Here is a 21,745-nt window from a genome sequence, read left to right on the forward strand (position 1 = left end):
CGGCAAGTCCTAGGCTCTGTGGTTTAACCCACAGCGCCACCCGCGTCCCCATCTGCTACTAAACTTCAATCCAAAAGCAAAGAAGGAAGTATGGTATCTCCAAACCACAACATATGGGCAATATCTTCAGCAGCAAGTATTTTGTTGACTGGCTGGCTGCTAGGATTTGCCTTCACAGCAAATACTAACATGGCTTTAATATTCTTTTTCATGAATTTGAACAGAACCCTGAGAAGGTGTGTGCCTTGGCGCTGGCAAAGTTGGCATAAGGGAAGCAAGGAAGAGACGTTCTTTCCGCGCATCACGTTTAATTCTGAAACCCTAACAAAGAAATCAGCCAGTTGTTGGCGGTGCCATCAACTAGCTGTTGAACTTCGAACAGGCCCAAACGGTTTGTTATTCCTCACAGCGCCTAGTTTCCTGCAACAAATCAGAAGGGGGAAATATTAGACAGGGAAGCGTAGCTGTTTCATCAGAGAAAGGTGGGCCCTTTAATGCTTTGTTGGGCTTACGCGGGGCCACAAGTCACCCTGCCAGGGCTCAGCTCCAGAGCCTATTTCTTGTGCCAGGGGTTAACCCTGGATCCAACAACGAAGGAACAGAGAGAACAGAATCTAATCAAAACAAAATGAACACAACTCTATACAATGAAAGTATAATATGCACTCAATGTCCCAATGCAATTGGTTTTATGACACAAGGTATTTATGTACAGTCACAAAGAACTTGAATATATATATATATATATATATATATATATATATATATATATATTCATTCTTGCAAATTGCTATTCAGTATAACTGAGAACAAGAGTTCAGTAGTTCAACTATGGAGTAAATCTTCCAGATAAAGACTGTGTACACGAAGGACTCCTGTCGATGAGATGCCCGGGTATGGTCTTCATTTCGTATGTCTTCAGGGCAGTTGGGATATATTGCTAAATGACACATGTCATGTTGTCATTGCATTGTACGTACAAAAAGCCATGAAAGATAATTCAAAAACATCGTAAATATGACAGTGTTACACTTACATGAACGTCAAGTTCATGCTCATTATTGGGCCAGGTTTTGATCTGCATGGGCGCTGAGCTCTTAGTACAATGCTGACTCAGAGGCTAGTCTAGTAATACATGAAATAGCCTCCAGAGGGTGGAGATTTAAAGGACCATAGCCTTCAGTCATACTCTGAGCTGTTGTACTGGGTTTAACCCTGGAGCAAGTTAAGTAAGGGCCCCTCCAGTCTGGTGTCTGGTGCATTCTGCAACATGATAACACAGTAGTGCATTTGTGGTAGATTTATTCTGCTGTAGCTGTGTGTGTGTGTGTGTGTGTGTGTGTGTGTGTGTGTGTGTGTGTACATCCACCCACCCCACCAATAACATGGTCTGGACTGTGCTTCATACTTACTCGTGGTTTGAGATTAGAAAGCGAGTGCTGGTCCTCAGATATTTCCTTGAATTCTGCAGGGGTGAAGACAACCAAAGTCACAAACTAGTCAGTGATGCTATTTTGTTTGTTAGTTTTTATTTGATTGTACAAATATAAATTCTTAACAATACCAAATACGTATCCATATAAAGAGATTTCTCTGAATCTCAAGACTTCCCCCCCCTCCCTGAGTCCTATTGTCAACATTTTCAACTGCGTATTATTTCCTTATGATGCTAATTAACTAATGCTGTTGGATCTTCCTGACCTCAAGGCTAAATTGCTGTAGTGCATTCTATGCAGGGCTGGGCTGTTGACAATGATCCCAAACTGGCAGCTGGTACAAAATGCAGTTAATTTCCTAGTGTAGGTGCAGAAGAACCAGAACTACATTATATAAACATGACCCTTTCCTTCTCCGTGACCCACTGCATTTGACTGAGCAAAACTGCCCCCTAAGGTAGAGTCAGATTCTTAGTGGCTTACATGAATGAATGAATGAATGAATGAATCTTTATTTGCATTGGCCAGCAGCCATGGCAATAACACAAACAAAATGCGGTATGCAGAAGATAAAGGTAAAAAGCCAATTATATAAAAGACATTTTGGGGATTTGGATCAATAGTCAAATAGTGGATCTTCTTCTAATTGCCCAGGCTAAAAACCTTGCAACCTTTGCTGTCACTGTTCATCTTGATCTGCCAAGGGAATGGACACTGTGACAGTGGTTGGGCGTCCCAGAATGGACGGTATGATAACCTCACTCCTCATATCTTTATAAAGACTGCAAGCCAGAAGGACATGAGCCACCGATTTAGACAAGGTTTTTTGACTCAAAAATCATGTCAAAAAACTGGGCTCGTCCTATACACGGATAGTAGCATGGGGGGGGGGAAGCTGTGCACTGCCAGCCCGCTGGTTGGCGGGTGTGCAACTCCCCCCCCCCATGCTGCTGTGGGAGGTGCATGCTGGGGTGATGGCGCACAGTCAATTCCCCCTTAATAAAGCTCAACAACTTTGGGCCATCTCCCCTAATTTTCTTTAAATTTAGTCCCCCCAAATACATGGGGGCATCTTATACACAGAAAAATACAGTAACCGTTTTTCAAGTGGCTTTCCTGTAACAGTAGACTTCTTTTCTCAAATGAAGCCAAGTCTTAATTGAGCTCAGTGAGCTATCCTTTTGGGTGGGCCGAATATTATTTCTCTAGCATATATTTATAGATTGCCTTTTCTTTATGTTGTAGTATAGTCAATTCACTGGTTTTCATTGCCTTTGTATTATTATAACCTGGCCTGAGTTTTCTGGAAGCGGCAAGGGAAAAAACAGAAGGGGCTCCTCTGGAATGGGTTTGGTGGATGTATTCTGTGACATGTCATTGGTGCAGGATTCATACTGGTCCATCTACATATTATTGTTTTGTGATGCTGCCTGGAGCAGTGCTCTTACACTACAGCTCAACAAAAGCAAGATGAAAAAATAAAGCAGAGCGTTTGTGGTCTTAAGAACATAAGAGCCCTGGGTCTGGATCAGGCCAGTGGCACTTCTAATCCAGCATCCTGTTCTCCCAGTGGCCGACCAGATGTTGGTGAGGAAGCCTGCATAAGTCCACCTGCGATTCCCTACAACCGATATTCAGAGCAGAGTGCCAGGGCCTGGGCAGAGGAGGAATGGTGGAGACCACCTACCCAGCCTGACCGTTCCAGAGAAGAAAAAGACAGTTCAGAATTACAACATGGGTTTGAGGGAGATCACAGCTCAGAGGAAGATGAGGGGGAAAGCCTGGAAATAATGGGAGAGGAGGAAGAAGAAGCACCAGAGGGGTGGACAGCTGATGGACACACTGTCTTTAGAAAGCATCCCAGAGCCCCTCTCTCCCAGAACCTGGCAAGCATTGAAAGTAGGGGAGCAGAGAGCTCAAATGAGAGGGCGGTGAGAGATGATGCATGAGAGGGAGGGGTGGAGACTCACTCAGAGCAACACTCTTATTCCAAGAGGTGGCATTTCCAAGCCTCTCTCTGTGAATATTGAATAAAAAGCACTTGGTAAGAACTTTTCCTTGTCTTAGCCGTTCCTGGTGACCTGCCCCTGGGGGTTGGATCCACTTCCGCCTGACACAGAGGCACGATGCCTCTGTGACAGCTGTCAACATTTCCCTTTTTTAAAGGGAAATTCCCTTATTCCGAAGAGGATTCCTCGCAAGAAAAGGGAAAAGTTGACAGCTATGATGTGGATTTCATCAGGAAGTTGCGGGTCGTGCGCTGATTGGAAACGAATGTGTATGCCTGCCCTGAATCATCCCCAGGCACAAACAGTATGGAAAGCAGCACTGGCCACCTGTAACATGCACACCACATGCCATCATGAGTGCACAATGGGGGGGGAGTTGGGGTGTGTGCAATGAAGGAAAGCAACAAAGGAAAGTGTTTAGGGTACAGGCGAATGAGAGCAAAACTCCCTTCTCTTGATCTGTGACGGTAAAGCATCATCGCCTAGTCCCCAGTTTCAGAAGAGGAACAAAGGGGCAGAAACTTTTGTGCTAAGACAAAAGGTTGCAGCTGTGCCATCTGCCTTCTCCACTGCCTGTGGGAGGCTTGTTGACATCGAGGAGACGCCGCTCGACTTTTCGGGAGAGATTTTAATTCCACCGACAAAAGATATCGGGGAAGGCGGCTTTGCAGAATAATGAGACCAGGGAGGAGGGGGAGAACGCGAAAACGTGACGGCGAGCGACACAAACCCTGCACCCTCTCCCTTCTTGCTAATAACAAGGTTGGAACAGTCGTTTCCCACGCATGAGCTTCGGGAAATGCGCCTCGCTGCTCCCACCCTGTTCCCCCAGCTCCAAGATGATCATAACCGGTTAACATATTCTACAACTGCTGGCGGGGAGAGTTGCAAAATTGATTGAGCAATGTAGATATTAAGCAGCCACTGATAAAAGCAGGGGACGCATCGAAATTCTAGGCTCGCCCTCGAGGCCAGAGTTTCTCAACTCTGGGCCTCCAGCTGTTTTTGGACTACAACTTCCATCATCCATAGCTAGCAGGGATGATGGGAGTTGTAGTCCCCAAAACAGCTGGAGGCCCAACGTTGAGAAACACTGCTCTAGGCAGAGGGTTGACTCTTTCTTTCTATGCTTCAAAGGAGATCTCTCTCTCACACACAGAGAGAATCTGGATATAAGTCACAGTGCTGAGGCAAAGGGGATTAACCCCTTCCGCCTGCACCAGTTCTCTGACTCCTAAGCTTCCTCCTCTCTGAAGTCTTTTTCTCCCTCAGCAGCAGCTTCTTTCCGGATAAGAGCACTATGCTCTGGTCCATGGGGTCACAAAGAGTCGGACACGACTAAACAACAACAACGATAATTGTGCATGTGTAAAACATGAAATGAGGCAATGATGTACATGATTGGTGGAAATTGAAATGCTTTGTTTGAAATTTTATAAATACCACTGCCTGGACCAAAGGGCGGGGTTGCAGTTTTGTGGAACGATCCGACTGTAACCTATTGCTTTGCAATAAGCAACGTTGGACTCCTAACTCCTCGCGTTTCTGAGTTTTACTGGCGTAAACTCAGGAGATATGCTATTTTTAGCTTACAAAAGGAAGAATCCCACTAATATGCTACAGGCCTCACCCACAGGCCCAATCCTTTAAAACAGGCCCCCGCCTCCATTCCAAAAAACACAATTGGTCACCCACTGTCTAAACCAGTGGGCAGAGAGGGAACAGGGTTGTTTTGATACAGCTTAACATCTTGAAATTGGATTGGATTGAAGTTGGTTTGGGGAGAAAGGCTTCAAAACGCAGCATTTCTCAAGAAACTACAGGATAGATGGGGATTTTGGCGAATGCTGTGTGTTCCCAGCTTTGCAAAACAACTGTGGGAGACAGGAATGTGCACACAGCCTCCTGATTTCAGTAGGACTTACTTTCAAGTCCATCTGCATAGGACTGCTGCCTTAACATGGTATGTTTCATTACAATCCACACACATTTTTCTACTCTCAGTGTCCTGGTGCTGGACACAAGCTCACATCTGACTTTTTCACATGGAGCTTCACTTGTCTTGTTCACAACTATTATACCTTGCCCACCTCTTCCAAGTACGTCCAGGTTGGCCTCATATCAGCTGAACCTTAAAGGCTTGAATGTTTACAACTAAGGAAATGGAGGTTGGTTGCATTTTTGATAAACATGGGGAAGGGTGCACTTGCCTCCCAGTCAATCTCTGACTGCTTCCGGTCATAGGTTGGCTTTCGCTCTCGGATCCTTTTGAGGATACCCTGATTCTCCACGGTAATCCTCACAAGTTCTATGTTCTGCTTCTGCCGCTGTGAACTGCAAAACCGAAACAGGTTAAGGCTAGGGCGTGGAGAAAGACTCCACATTCCCGGGGGATGCCCCAGAAAAGTGGGGAAAGGGGATTGGTTTCAGCACCAAAGTGTAATTTCTGGCCTTTAAAGCCCTAAACGGCCTCAGCCCAGTATATCTGAAGGTGAGTCTCCACCTCCATTGTTCAGCCTGGACACAGAGGTCCAGCTCTGAGGGCCTTCTGGCGGTTCCCTCATTGCGAGAAGTGAGGTTGCAGGGAACCAGGCAGAAGGCCTTCTCGGTGGTGGCGCCCACCCTGTGGAACGCCCTCCCATCAGATGTCAAGAAGTAAACAACTATCTGAAGGCAGCCCTGTTTAGGGAAGTTCTTAATGTTTGATGTTTTATCGTGTTTTTAATACTCTGTTGGGAGCTGCCCAGAGTGGCTGGGGAAGCCCAGCCAGATGGAAAGGTATAAATATATTATTATTATTAGTAGTAGTAGTAGTAGAAAGAGAGAGTAGGCGACATACTGTTGGCTGCGGATTATTATTGGTGGCACCAGATGTTCCTATTCTGCTAGCACGAGACTTCTGCACAAAGAATAAAATATTCCCCTCCAATCCCCTACAGCGTCCTCACTCTGCACCCTCAAAATCAGTTTTGAAGGGTTCGAGAGACCTTCCAGAGCAGATCTGGGGGTGAATGGCGAAGGAGAGGAAGGGTCTCACTGTGTGAGTAGAGTCCTGCTGGTGGAACACTGGAAAGAGCCCATCACGTTTAAGGTCCCTTCCAACTCTACAATTCTAGGATTCTAAGATTTTAAGACGAGTAGCTCATGGAGATGCTGGTTTCTGGCTGGAGAGTTGCTGCCGCAAAATCTACTCTGCAGCATCTTTGACTCCCTGCAAATACTATTTTATTGGGTAAAGGACCCCTGGACGGTGAAGTCCAGCCAAAGGCGACTATGGGATTGTGGCGCTCATCTTACTTTCAGGCCAAGGGAGTCGACGTTTGTTCCACAGACAGCTTTCTGGGTCTTGTGGCCAGCATGACTAAACTGCTTCTGGCACAAAGGAACACCATTACGGATACCAGAGCACATATAAACACCATTTACCTTACTGCCGCAGTGGTACCTATTTATCTACTTGCACTGGTGTGCTTTCGAACTGCCAGGTTGGCAGGAGCTGGGACAGAGCAATGGGAGCTCACTCCGTCGTGGGGATTCGAACCACTGACCTTCTGATCGGCAAGCCCAAGAGGCTCAGTGGTTTAGACCACAGGGCCACCCGCGTCCTTTTTATTGGGTACTGCCCCTCCAGCTGGAACCAGAAATGACCCAGAGGTATATCTCTAGATCCCTTGTGACTACGTGGGGAATCCTGGGACAGCTGTCCCACTATGGACAGCATCTTTCTTCAGCCATCTCATATTAAAATCCACCTCATTAGGATGCGACTGTCCCCACCCAAAAATGTGTGTCTTATATTAAATGGAAAAGAGAGCAGGAAGATGCGAAGCGGATGGGCATCTGTTGAGAACATCACTCCTCTTGTCTGGTCATGAGCCAGTCAAAGAGCTCTTGTCATGTTATTGCTATAAAAATGCAATAAAAGTAGAAAGTTTATTCTTAGACGTTTTCCTTTGCCCTCCGCACCCTGGGAATAAATTAGGAGGAGGGATCCAAAATCCATAGCAGGGCAATTAAAATGTCACAGAATTGTGAGAAAGCTTCTGAGGTCTCCAGGACTCGTAAGAAGATTTAAGTTTTAAGCAAAAGGGATGACGTACCTGGGTTGGTGTTAAAGCCCTAAATACTTTCCCCCGTTTATTTGTTTGTTTTGTAACACAAGAAAATCTTTTACTACAAAAACCCTCTAATTTTTAAAAAGGGAATCTTTCTTTGCGTCAACTGGCAGCTGATTGTTGTTTGTTCTGTTATTTTTATAGTTATTATTTCTTTACCAGTGATAAAAATGACAATGCAAACTTTATCCCCTTTTTATTTCATTAGTCTCAAAATGGAGCCAGTGGGGAGAGATAGGCGACTCACTAGAGATTAAGCTTTTGTATTCTATACCGTATGAATGAACAGCTTACTGTCATGAAAAGCAGCTGGTTCTGAGACACCCCTTTTACGACTCATGTATTAAATAGATAACAATGAGGAGGCAGCCTGTGATGTGGGGAGGACTCCAACCAGGGTCTCCAGCAGGTGGCCTTTGGTGATTCACCTCCCATGGAGGGTCCTGGTCCCTCAACACAGCAGGAAAGTCAGGCTCTGTGTGCTAAATAGGCCAAAGTTCTTGCTGGAATTCAGTCAGCTGCCACCCTCTGCCCTCCTGGCCAGTATGACAGACCCTTCAACATTTCTATGGGGAAAATAGGGACATCCTATTCCATGAAGATAGGGATGCGGGTGGCGCTGTGGGTTAAACCACAGAGCCAAGACTTGCCGATCAGAAGGTTGGTGGTTTGAATCCCCGTGATGGGGTGAGCGCCCATTGCTCGGTCCCTGCTCCTGCCAACCTAGCAGTTCGAAAGCATGTCAAAGTGCAAGTAGATAAATAGGTACTGCTCCAGTGGGAAGGTAAACGGTGTTTGTGTGCGTTGCTCTGGTTTGCCAGAAGCGGCTTAGTCATGCTGGCCACATGACCCAGAAGCTGTACGCCGGCTCCCTTGGCCAGTAAAGCGAGATGAGCGCCACAACCCCAGAGTTGGCCACAACTGGACCTAATGGTCAGGGGTCCCTTTACCTTTACCTTTATTCCATGAAGGGGCCGGGCACCCACAAACTTCAGCCCCAGGGCCATGCACGCTGCATGGCACCCACAGCCCTGAGCAACCACGGCTGTGGGGCCAAGCTGGCACTCCTGGAAGAATAGCGTAGAGGCATTAAAGACTCACAACTGCCCACCTCTTTTTTTGGTACGGGTTCCAGCAGTCTACCAAGCCCGTGCCGCGATATATATGAGCTAGGCGTGTCGACAGGGTCTTGTTTTCCCGTTCAATCAGCCCAATTTTCTTTTGGGCGTCCTATGGAAAGAGAGAGTGAGAGACAGAAACTGTGAGTTTCTTGTTTTTTTAAAAAAGTTTTGTTTATCCTATAATAAACAGGAGCTCTCAACCCTCTCTCCAATTCCCCCTCCCACATTTTTTTTTAAAATAACATTTTTATACATACTCATGCCCCCAGTCCCCAAGGATGTAATTTTTTTAAAATTTTACATTTGGCAAAAAAAGCAAAAAAAAATCCCACAACCCACCTCCCTGGCCCCTTTCCCCATGCCTGTGTGCGTGACAAAAAGTAAAGCAGAATGTGACTGTTTTATAAAACGGTGAATTGCGGAAATTTTGCTGGTTATTTTCTCTCCTGTTGGGACTGTGGTGTACACTGCAGGAAGAAAATATATACGGGGTCTCTAGGTGCCTGCATATTCCTACTGCGGGGGAAATGGCAGTTTCATGGAAGGGAAGAAGGCAGTTTTAATTTGAAAAAAAAGAAAACGATCTGTAGTGTAATGTTGTTGTTGTTGTTGTTTTAATATAATGTCACTTCTACAAATTTCCACATTTACATTCATCAAAAAGAACAGACAATATATTTATTCATCAACTTCCCTCCCCTTCTTCCATGGTTCATTCTAATTATCCTCTACTGCTGCATATTCTAATTACTCCATATTAGTTTTTTCTCCCAGCTAAATTATACAGTGCTGAATTCACTCTAATCCTGCTAGCGTTTTAATTTGCTTGCAATGAATCTTCAGATATTTTGCAAACATTTCCCACTCTTCTTCCTGATCTCTTATTCTACTGGTTAAACTTGACATTTCTGCATATTCCATCAATTTTGTCTGCCACTCCTCCTTCATGGCGTCATGGTTTTGATCCCATTTCCCCAGCAACTTTTAATTTTAAAATATGTATGTACCAGACTAAATGTTGATGCGGCGACATTGACATTGCTTCCTTTTCTTAAAAAGAGAATACTAGCTGTGCCCATAAGTTTTTTGTTGCTGTTGAATTTGGTAAATGATATATTCGGGCGGGTGGTGATGCTGCAATGATAATTTATAAATGAGAAACATTCCCTTATTTGGGAGACTTGACAACCTTTTATTAAAAGTTAGGGGGTTGTATCTAACTAACTTGAGAAGAGAAGACTCCCTGGAAAAGACCCTGATGCTGGGAAAGATGGAGGGCACAAGGAGAAGGGGACGACAGAGGACGAGATGGTTGGATGGTGTTCTTGAAGCTACCAGCATGAGTTTGATCAAACTGCGGGAGGCAGTGGAGGACAGAAGTGCCTGGCGTGCTCTGGTCCATGGGGTCACGAAGAGTCGGACACGACTAAACGACTAAACAACAACAAATCTAACTAACTAACTAACTAACTAACTAACTAACTAACTCAGAGTGGACTTACTGAAATGAATGGACAAGACGAACTTAGGCCCTCAGGTGGTACGGATGCCTGATTATCGTCTTCTAAAGCAACTACTCTATTCTGAACTTAAAAATTGAAATCATAATGCTGGTGGTCAACAAAAGAGGTTTAAAGATTCTCTCAAGGCAAATCTTTAAAAATGTAGTATAAACACCGACAACTGGGAAACACTGGCCTGTGAGCGCTCCAGTTGGAGAACAGCCTTTACCAAAGGTGTCGTGGGCTTTGAAGACACTCAAACTCAGGACACAAGGGAGAAATGTGCTAAGAGGAAGGCACACTTGGCAAATCCACACCGTGATCAACTCCCACCCGGAAACCTATGTTCCCACTGTGGAAGGACGTGTGGATCCAGAACTGGCCTCCACAGCCACTTAACGAACCCACTGTTAAAATCCTGCAGCCAATCGGAAGCTGAGGAAGCCTCGTTGGACGTTCGTGTTCCAAAAACAGTTCGCAAACTGGAACACTCACTTCCAGGTTTGCGGCGTTCGGGAGCCAAAACGTTCGAGAACTAAGCTGTTCTAAAACCAAGGTACAACTGTAGATATATTAAAAATATTTGGGGGTCTACTGACAAATCCAAATCTTACGTTGCACAATGACATCTGGTATTTTGGCCAGCACTGCCAGAAATATCTTGTCACAACTAAGAAAACAAAAACTGGCTGATAAGAAGTGTTAGGAATGTTTCCTTTTCTAGATTGGGGAGAATGATGACGTTTGGTTGCCCCTAAGAATGAGAAATTTCCTCTCCCTGGTAACTTTGGTTAGTGGTTGAATTAACGTTAGGGGAAACGCTTTGTGAAACTGAAAAGGGAAAACATCTAAAGGCGGGGGGTTTATTCCTTTCTAATTTCACATTTTTAATTACAATTTCTGCTGCAATGTTCTCTGTTTAATGAGGAGCAGGTTAGAGGGCTTGAAGAAGAAGTAAAGGTAAAGCGACCCCTGACCATTAGGTCCAGTCATGACTGACTCTGGGGTTGCGGCGCTCATCTCGCTTTATTGGCCGAGGGAGCCGGCGTACAGCTTCTGGGTCATGTGGCCAGCATGACTAAGCTGCTTCTGGCGAACCAGAGCAGCGCACGGAAACATCGTTTACCTTCCCGCCAGAGCGGTACCTATTTATCTACTTAGACTCTGACGTGCTTTCGAATGGCTAGCTATGCAGGAGCAGGGACCAAGCAATGTGAGCTCACCCTATCGCGGGGATTCAAACCGCCGACCTTCTGATCAGCAAGCCCTAGGCTCTGTGGTTTAACCCACAGCGCCATCTGCGTCCCTTGAAGAAGTAGTAGTAGTTTAATTAAAGAACTACGTAAAGAGGTCTTCTCTCCTTTAGCCATTCTTTTTCTTGTCTTCTCACCCTGCCTCCGACCTAACCTCCTAAACTAGATATGGGAGGTACACCATTTATCCTTACATCTCCTTTTTTTAAAACAATGTGTCTGTGTTGTTTGTTTTTTTAATAAGTCTCTCTAGGGCCTTCTGGTTTTGAGTGTACCTTCTCAGACTCATTCTGAAGACGCTTCATTTTCCCCAACCCCCCTGAGGTATGACTACAGTGTTTTTCATCCTGCTTCCTTCCCCTGCTGAGTTACTCCTCCTTTCTTCTCTCCTTCCTCTCTTTCTGGTATCTGGAGGAGATGCCATTGGTTACGTCGCAATATTTCTCCAACAGAAGTCTGCATGTTGCATGATCTGGGGACTACTTCTTCGTTTGACAACAACCCTCTGGGTTCATGGGGTACCATCCCGCACTTGAACATTTTTGGGTTGTAGAGGGATCTCGGTGCTCAGGAATTTGTGCCATAATATTGCTTTTTTTACTGAACACTTCAAGCTGAGTTAGAGTTATGGTGTTCCAGCCATAGCAGTTTGGTTCTGAGTGTTCTAATAAACAAGAGCTCAGCAGGGAATTTTCCCATTTCCACCCCTGTAATCCAGCTATGCCAAGTAAGAATCTGTTTTTGTATCCGAGGCCTTTTTCAGCAAACGCTTCACAATTTCCACTTTGCTTTCGATGGGAGGCAGATTTAAAATCAAATGGCTATCCGTGGAAGCAATAATAAGTGTACTGAAAATTCATGAGCCCCTCTAGTCTAATGGTATTCGCCAGAATCCTGGAGAGGCATCTAAATTTGAAAAATATTTTGCCCTTGTCATGACCCTAAAACTGAACTTCTTTCAATGGATCCAGGCACAATCTGAGCGACGTCCTGTATGTTTCTTCTTTATGAGTATTGAAAAATGGACCTGTTCCATGGGCTCGTGGACATTTTCAATGATCTCCAGAAGTTTGAGTTCTCCTAGACTTTTTGTGAGGGCCGAAGGAACTTCTGCAAGGTGCATTTATCACTAGTTTCTTTGGCTCTGTTAACTGGATTTTATACAGTGGTACCTTGGTTTTTGAACGTCTCTGTAGATGAATGTTTCTGAACTTGAATGCTGTAAACCCAGAAGTAAATGCTTCAGTTTTTGAACACTTTTCAGAAGTCAAACATGTCACGCGGCTTCCATATTGAGTTTTCCTTATTGAATTTTCGGTTTTCGAACATTTCGGAACTCAAACGGTCTTCTGGAATGGATTATGTTTGAAAACCGAGATACCACTGTATACACTTTCCACCTTGCCTGTTCCTTCAAAGACATCGGGATACAATGTGAATATCTTTGGTTTGCCTTATGATGTGCAGTCTTTTAACCAGAATATGACAAGTTTTTTGTCCTAGGAAAGGTTCTGTGTTCCCACACACTATTGAACTAGAAGATCTCCATTCAAACTTGGAACCTGTTCTGCAATTCACAGACCCCTCTGTGCATCATTTCTTCCCCAGAATAAGCCAACGCAAAGACTTAAAAAGGTTTTCCTTTAATACTCGCATTCTAGCCTTGCAGCCTGGACTGCCCTTTCATGAGTCAGATCACAGTCTTGCAGGAATTTTTAAATAAAAAGTTCACAGTCTCCAACCCTCAACACTATCTGATCTCTAATTAATGAATCCGTTAGGGTCCCACAGTTGCATTTCTGAATCATCTATTAAAGTCCGTATCGATTCCCCTTCCTCTGACGGAAATCTTAAATCTTTCATAAATCTCATTGCTCTCTTGGGCATGCCATACTCATCCAATTTCTGCACACCTCTTGATAAAAAATTCCTCTTCCTCCTGCCTTGATTGCACGGCCAGGAAAATGTCTACTGCCTCATACCCTGCTATAGGCAAAAACATGGTTACCTTTTGAGGATCTTCTTTTCATCCATTCCTGTACCTTGCATGTCAATGGTGAAGTCACGTTTAAACCTTTTCCAGGAGTTCGCTGCATGGCCACTAAGTTTCAACTCCCTCCGGAGCCTCGAACCATCCATTTTTTCTCTCATTCCAGTGTGAGAGCCAGTGTGGTGGAGTGGTTAAGAGTGGTAGACTCGTAATCTGGTGAACCGGGTTCGCGTCTCCGCTCCTCCACATGCAGCTGCTGGGTGACCTTGGGCTAGTCACACTTCTCTGAAGTCTCTCAGCCCCACTCACCCCACAGAGTGTTGTGGGGGAGGAAGGGAAAGGAGAATGTTAGCCGCTTTGAAACTCCTTCGGGTCATGATAAAGTGGGATATCAAATCCAAACTCTTCTTCTCTTCTTCATTCCATCCTTAATTTTCAGTTTTTCTGCCCCTTACTTTTCTCGCTGACCTTACTCCTGGTACCACGAAATGTTCTCTTGTTCAATGATGAGCAGCTCCGAGGAGCTGAACAACAAATAGTTTTATGCAAGAGCTGAGCATAGCACATGATTTTCTCCTGCAGCTACTGTCTTGCTTTTAGCCCTACCTCCCGCTTGGGCCTGAACTAAGGGGGTGCCCTTCAAGATATGGTGACATTTACCCTCACTTCTACTGCCACAGGTGCATTTTGCGTCTCCGTATTATCTGGCTCCACAATCTTGGGGAGTGTTAGCTTCTGAAGAAAAGAGAGTATGGAGACTGGATTAGATTTGCTAATAGAAGAAAGGTCTAACTAATACGCTCTACAGCTTCTTTGTTAACTCTTTTGAAGCCATGGTACAATACAGTGGTACCTTGGCTCTCAAACTTAACCCGTTCCGGAAGTCCGTTCCAAAACCAAAGCTTTCCAAAACCAAGGTGCGCTTTCCCAGAGAAAGCAAAATGGATTAATCCCTTCCAGACTTTTGAAAACAACCCCTAAAACAGCAATTTAACATGGTTTTTACTATCTAACGAGACCATTGAGCCATAACATGAAAGCAATAAACAATGTGCCGCAGTCACACAGTCAATCAATCAGCAGCTGAACTAGGTTCCACACTGTAACACACAAAAAAGAGCCGCGAAAACAAAAACGCAAAATAAATAGCAAAAACAGACAGAGCTCGCATAACACTCAAAATGGAAGCATGGCACTCAAATCGGAAGTGTAACACTCAAAACGGAGCACGTTTGGCTTCCAAAAACAGTTCGCAAACTGGAACACTTTGCAGTGTTTGGGTTCCAAGCTGTTTGAGTACCAAAGTGTTTGAGAACCAAGGCACCACTGTACTTTTAAAAAACAAAAACAAACTGCAAAACAATTCAGATGGTATGCTAAAACACCTCACCTACTTGTCTCCTTTTTTTCAAAGGAACTTTGCTTATCAAATAGCTGAATGCAATGTGTTTCAGATGTTCCCTTTAGAACTCACATTTTTCCTGGAACCAGATCATTTGTGTTTCTATTCCACCCTTTGGATTTCTTGTTTATTATCCTGGTTCTTTTGCTTCTGTGCTTAGTCACATGTATTATGTTATGTGTTATTGATTTGTATACTGCTTCCTTGCCAAAATGAGCTTCTAAGCGGTTTACAAATGTAAAACCAATTACTGTATTTTTCCGTGTATAACACCCCCCTCCATGTATAAGATGACCCCTATTTTTGGGACCCCAAATTAAGGAAATGGGGGGAGATTGCCCAGAGTTGTAAACTTTTTTTGGGGGGGGGGTTGCCGCCAATTGCTCACACGCCTGACTGCCACTGCCTATCGTATGCCTCACCGAAGCCACCGATCGTCGCCAGAAGCTGCCAATCGCCTGTCCAATTGCAGCAGCAGCAGCCAATCACCAGAAGGCCTTGTTGCAGCCACCAATCACCAGCCCAATCGCTGCAGACAATCTCCTGCTCACGCTGCCACCAATCAGCCACCCCCCCACTGCACTATCCATGTATAACACAACCACCACTATTTAACATTTTTAATAATAATAAAAAGCGTCTTATACACAGAAAAATACAGTACATATAAAAAGCAATTACACATGATTTAAATACACAATGAAACAATTCCGCTCATACTTTTAAAAACACCCATAAACTTGGTGTAGTTTTATTACATATGCAACCGCAAAACTCCATAGATTGTTCCCAGATAAAAAGCTGGAGTCTGGAGGGGCCGTGAATATTTTTTTAAAATAAAAATAAGCACATCCCATTCTCCCTAAATGTTCTCACCTCATTTTTCAGTTAAAAAAAGGCTTCGGGGGGGGGGGGGGGAGCATGGAGAACAGAAGTTAACCTTTCCCAACCTGCTGATTCCCCACTCCAGATTGCACCTGTTTTCCTTCCTGCAGGGTTTTAGACATGTGCTTTGGGAGGCCAAAGAGATAATAATAATAATAATAATAATAATAATAATAATAATAATAATAATTTATTACGGTCAAAGACCAGTTCAAGGCCAAAGGGATGTTTGGAACCAGATGGCATGAAAAGCTGTGTAAGGTTTGATCAGAATCAGAAAAGTGATGGGCAAAGCGCAAGGTCTGTGCCCTGCCTTTTGAAAGGATCAGGTTTTTTAGTTGCATTTGCTTACACCTAAACGGTAAGAGGGACATGGGTGGCCCTGTGGGTTAAACCACAGAGCCTAGGACTTGCCGATCAGAAGGTCGGCGGTTCGAATCCCCGCGATGGGGTGAGCTCCCGTTGCTCGGTCCCTGCTCCTGCCAACCTAGCAGTTCGAAAGCACATCAAAGTGCAAGTAGATAAATAGGTACCGCTCCAGTGGGAAGGTAAACGGCATTTTCATGCACTGCTCTGGTTTGCCAGAAGCGCCTTAGTCATGCTGGCCACATGACCCGGAAGTTGTATGCCGGTTCCCTCGGCCAATAAAGCGAGATGAGCGCCGCAACCCCAGAGTCGGCCACGACTGGACCTAATGGTCAGGGGTCCCTTTACCTTTACCTTTAAACGGTCTAATTTTATGCCCAACATCAGCACCAATTGCAAAGGGAAAGCTCATGTACCTGTATCTTGGAAACCTTGAAGTAGAGGTGAGTCTTGGCCTCTGGAGGTCTACTATCCACGTGACTTCTAGCTGCCGGGAGAAGAGAAAACGATTGTTTTTGAAAGGGTAGAAATGGATCTCTGCCCCCATACATATTACCTTCAAATATCCTGATCTAGTCTACAAGGCTTTTCCGGGTAGCGAGATTCCAAAAGACCAGAAAAGAAACTGTTTATGTACGCGACAACAGCTGCACGGATGTTATTAGCCCAGAGGTGGAAAGAAGAGAGAACCCAGAGACGGATGGCAAACCAAGTTGATGGACTATGCCCAAATGGCAAAATTAACTGGGAAGCTCAGGAACAAAGAAGACAAGATCTTTAGAAAAGAATGGGAAAAGTTTATAATGCATATACAGTGGTACCTCGGGTTACATACGCTTCAGGTTACATACACTTCAGGTTATAGACCCAGAAATAGTACCTTCAGGATGAGAGCAGAAATTGCATGGCGGCAGTGCAGCGGCAGCAGGAGGTCCCATTAGCTAAAGTAGTACTTCAGGTTAAGAACAGTTTCAGGTTAAGAACAGACCTCCGGAACGTATTAAGTACGTAACCAGAGGTACCACTGTACGAGATTATTGTAAGCAGGTTAAAATACTGGCAGGATTTTAAATACCATTGTAATGTAACAGTATGTATGGATAACTTAGAAAGATCAAAAAAATTGGAGAAGTAATGATATGCAGTTGAAAATAGGATTAATAGGGCCTATGGAAAGGATGGGGGAGAAAGCCAGGAGATTCAGTTTATAATCTTGAAAATCAAATAAAAAATTATTTCAAAAAACAAAACAAAAAACCAGCCTATGCTGCTTTTTTCTAGTCTATACACTCTCTCGCTGACTTTCGCCCTGCACATAAACGCCCACCGGCTGTTAGCAAAACCAAGTAGGAAAACAGAATATTGCTAATGACAGCTGTAAATCTTGAATAGTGAACAGTTGTTGGAGCTAAGAGCCTCATGGAGCTCAATATAAATGTATGAAGGATTTCATCTTTCTTGCAACTCCTCCTGTATGTTTTGTTCTCTTCTGCAGCATCGAGGACAACTATTGGTGTTGTCTGAGGTGCCCCACGTAAGTTTGTATTTTGAGGGGGTTGCATGAAAGGCTTTCGTACGTGTATAGGAGCTGATCGATCACTGTGTTTGGAAGTCAGGAAGTAATTGCCACTGAAATTCTACTCGATCCAGAACAGATTCTGGATTCCGCCTCTCCTGGTATGTCCCACAGAGGAGCTTACAGTCTTCAAACAAAAACATCTTGGAGGTCCCAGGCCAGAGAGAGGTTAGGCTGGCCTCAACCAGAGCCAGGGCTTTTTCGGCTGTGGCTCCAATCTGGTGGAACGCTCTGTCACAAGAGACTAGGGCCCTGCGGGACTTGACATCTTTCCGCAGGGCCTGCAAGACAGAGCTGTTCCACCAGGCCTTTGGGCAGGGCATAGCCTGACTCCCTCCTTTGGTAATCCTCACAGAACTCTAGCCCAATGGTTGCCATTAATTTGATTTGAACTGATTTTATAATGAACTGATTTTAGAATGCTGTATTATTTTACTGTTGTTAGCCGCTCTGGGGCTTTGGCTTTGGCTGGGGAGGGCGGGAAATAAATAAAATTTTATTATTCATTTTATTATTCCAACGTATAGTTAGCAGAGTGAAAAAACTTAAAACACGTTGCATGATTCCCCAAAAAATAGACCAGAGGCAATTATCCAAGAGGCTGGGTTCTATAGCCTCTCTCTGTAAAGATTGAAATAAAAAAGGACGTCAAGAAACGTTTCCTTGTCTTTATACCTTCCTGGGCAACCACCCTTGTTGCTCCTCAACCTTCACTTCTGCCTTGATGGTTAGAGTCTGACAGGGCTTTCGATAAGGCAGTTCAACAGCCTTTGGATTTTGCTCTCTTTCCTCGGAACTGCAGCAGCCTATGTCTCCAGTCTCCCTCTCGTTCAAACGGAAGCAAACCTAGGCGCCCTTAAAACTAACTTATCTGTAAAGCCCATAAATATGGGGCAAAGCAGACAAAATGACAACCCATTCGCCATCAGTAAGTATAATGAAAAGTAAAGAATAGAACAGAAAATTGAATTACACCAGCTCTAAAACTCCAGACCCAATATTTTAATTGGGCTTCCTTTTGTTCCAGGGCTAAATAAATATTGAACATTGTTTCTGAAGCTGGCAAGCTGCATTGAGGTTCTCCTTCCACAGGCTTCCTATGTGTTGTTAATTTGCTCATAAGCATGGCATGCCAAGCTTTAGGCGACCATTTCTCAAGAATATGGATGTCGTTTCCGGTATTTGGCAATTAAAATCTGTTCAACAGATTTGCCATTAAGTATATATATTTCTTAAGGACGCATCCTTTGGTACAACCCAGGAGGAGTAACTGTTAAGAGGTGTAAAAGGCATATTTTGAATCTAACTAATTCTTCACTTCTACAATATCCTTCTGAAACATGTGGGCATTCTCATCGCTTGGAGAATTTGGGAGTGTGTAACAATAGACCCAACCATCTAAATAACACATAGTGCTGTTGCAGTAATTCAGTTCATGTCAGAAAGAATAAAGTATTGCAAGGGACAATAGGATATTACGGAGATCAGCGTTTCAATAACTTGTGAGAGGTAAAAAATGAGAACTAAACACCCAGATTGTTGGATAACCAGCCTCATAAAGCCAACATGCTTAATTCTAATTAATGCATGAAGGGGTTAATACCACAGAGTGAGCTGTCCTGCCAGGCTTAGCTATGTCACCTCCTGGTGTCATTTGTTTCTATTACTCTATTCTGCTTTAATTGTTTTCGACTGAGCTTTTTGAGTTTGTGTTTGACAGGGTGTTTGCACTTGCTGTGAGCTGCCCTGGAATCTTTAGGAAAGCAAGGGCAAGCATACAAATGGTTTTAAATTAATAAATATATCTACAAGTGGCCTGGCTCGCTTACTCTCCACCCCCATCGTTCTGCTCGGACGCTGAGGTCCAACGCCGAGGGCCTTCTGGAGGTTCCCTCATTGCGAGAAGCAAAGCTACAGAGAACAAGGCAGAGGGCCTTCTTGGTAGTGGCGCCCACCCTGTGGAACACCCTCCTATCAGATGTCAAAGATGTCAAAGAGATAAATAACTAGCTAACATTTAGAAGACTTCTGAAGGCAGCCCTGTTCAGGGAAGTTTTTAATGTGTGACGTTTTAATGTATTTTTCATCTTTGTTGGAAGCCGCCCAGAGTGGCTGGGGAAACCCAGCCAGATGGGCGGTGTACAAATTATTATTATTATTATTATTATTATTATTACTCGCGTCATCTGGAGCTCTTTTGTTATCAGTCGCAGTGTATGATACAACTCTCTCCCTCTTTCTCTCTGGGGCAGCTATTCAATCAGACTGGAGTTGGAGACTGGGGCAGCTATTCAATCAGTTGTAGATATAGGAAGCAGGGTTCATTTCATCCACTTTGTTGGAGGCCCAGCTCCATCAAGCACCTACTGCCCCTGAATTGTGCCGTCTGGACATTATAGGAACAACTGTTCAGAAAACTGGTGTGCCTTTTTATTTTTCTCTGCCCTCCCTTTCCCTTTTACCTTTGTTTAGATTGTAAGCCTGCAGGGAGCGACTATCTTGTTCCAATTGGATGAAGAGCAGGGTGCAAATGTTCTAAATTATATATAGCACGAGTCAGTTAATCTCAGGTTGGTGGGTTTGAGCCCAACGCTGGGCAAAAAATTCCTGCCTTGCAGGGGGTTGGACTAGATGACTCTCGTAGCCCCTTCCAACTCTGCGATTCATATAACACAGAATGAAACAAAGCAATCTGGAAAACCAAACCACCACAATAAATCAAACTTCTATCACAGCTCTGTGAGATGTAAATCTTCAGCAGGCTCCAGCCAGCAGGCTCTTTTCTGGCAAGCACATGATTGCAGCACTATGGTGTCTGGATAGTGCCCGCCGAGCTGTCAAGGGCTGGCTTTATATCGATGCTCCTGGCTTTCAGCAGGTGGGCGGATCTTTTGAATCTTGCATCTCTTCCAACTTTTAAATCTACATTCCTATGCATGCTGGAGAACCCTTGATGAACAGAGTGGGGGTGTGATCGCCTGGGATTCGGACTCGGAGGCTGAACCTGAGGAATCCCAGCCTGCACAGGATTCCCCGCCTCCAGAACCAGCTGAGCTGGGGCTGGGGCTTGAGCCTGAAGGGTCCTCACCTGTGCTGGATCCTCAGGTGCAGGCACCAGCTGAGTCTGCTCTGGCTCCTGAGGTGAGGGAAGACCCATTGCCTGCAGGTGCTCCACTCTCAGCCCCGTCAGAGGAAGCTGAGGTTGCCTCTGGGTCTGGTAACCCTCCAGCCTCTCCTGAGCTGCAGAGGCTCAGGGCAGAGAGGTGGAGGGAACTAAGTTCTCACAGGAGGAGTGCTTGCCTCCAGGCCAGGAGAGGCGAGTCACCTGTGGACTGGGGCCGCCCCATACCTTGGGGCAGATAAAAGCCAGCCAGTCCAGTCCCAGGTTGCAGGAGCAACATTGTTGGTAGCCTGTTCCTGCCTGCACCCTGTCCTGCTCTCCTGCCAGAATTCCTGACCTCACCTGACTCCCTGCCTTGGACCCAGCTTCAGCTTTGATGGACAGTCCATACTGCACCCTTGACCTCGGACTGGACTCGGACCTTGCTGCATGGTTAACCCTCGGGACCAGCACAGGGGCTTACAACTTCTAAGCAAGCATTCATAGAATCACCCAGCACAGTTATTGTACTCAGCAAGTTTAGGATTGCAAGAAGTTAAGCCTACCTAGTTCTTTTTTGCCACGAAACACATATTCACCAGTACGGGACTGATTCCTTGTACAGGCGATTCTTTGCCTAGAATTGGCAACCACCACAGGGAATGTCAAGACATCGAAGCTGCTCATCTTGGCACAAGCCCACCACTGCCAGGTCCCAAGTCAAAAAGGCAAAGCTGGGGGGATTAGCTTCTGAAGACCACCTCCCACTTGTTGTCATAGATGCCACAGCTGTGACATCATCGGCTGTGAAATGCCATAAGCGGGAAGGATGGCAACACAAACTCCCAAGAGCCTTTGGATGCTGCCAGGTGAGATTGCGCCGCCCAGGTGAGATACCTGGGGAGGGCTGGCGCGTGAGAATTGCAATGCTGGGTCAAAGAAATGGCTTGTCAGGGACCGTGCTGAGGAGGGCTGCAGTGAGGAGGAATG

General features: G+C 45.0%; 1 protein-coding gene across 2 annotated transcripts; it reads right to left on the reverse strand.

The window, feature by feature from the left end:
- Window positions 1-284: 284 nt before the first annotated feature.
- On the reverse strand, window positions 285-21,500 carry CFAP97D1 (CFAP97 domain containing 1). Of its 2 annotated transcripts, XM_053361117.1 has the most exons (7): window positions 21,322-21,500; window positions 16,496-16,566; window positions 14,087-14,161; window positions 8,672-8,790; window positions 5,656-5,779; window positions 1,413-1,465; window positions 285-420 (listed from the first exon to the last, which is right to left on the reverse strand). In XM_053361117.1, exons 1-7 carry the CDS (start codon window positions 21,440-21,442, stop codon window positions 357-359), a joined length of 627 nt encoding a protein of 208 aa, XP_053217092.1. In that variant the 5' UTR covers window positions 21,443-21,500; the 3' UTR covers window positions 285-356. The 2 variants fall into 2 exon arrangements, with proteins under 2 accessions (XP_053217092.1, XP_053217093.1); XM_053361118.1 differs by lacking the exon at window positions 14,087-14,161 and having other exon boundaries at window positions 21,322-21,494.
- Between the last annotated feature and the right edge of the window lie 245 nt (window positions 21,501-21,745).

The sequence above is a fragment of the Podarcis raffonei genome, chromosome 13, assembly GCF_027172205.1.
Source record: "Podarcis raffonei isolate rPodRaf1 chromosome 13, rPodRaf1.pri, whole genome shotgun sequence".
NCBI classification, from domain to species: domain Eukaryota; kingdom Metazoa; phylum Chordata; class Lepidosauria; order Squamata; family Lacertidae; genus Podarcis; species Podarcis raffonei.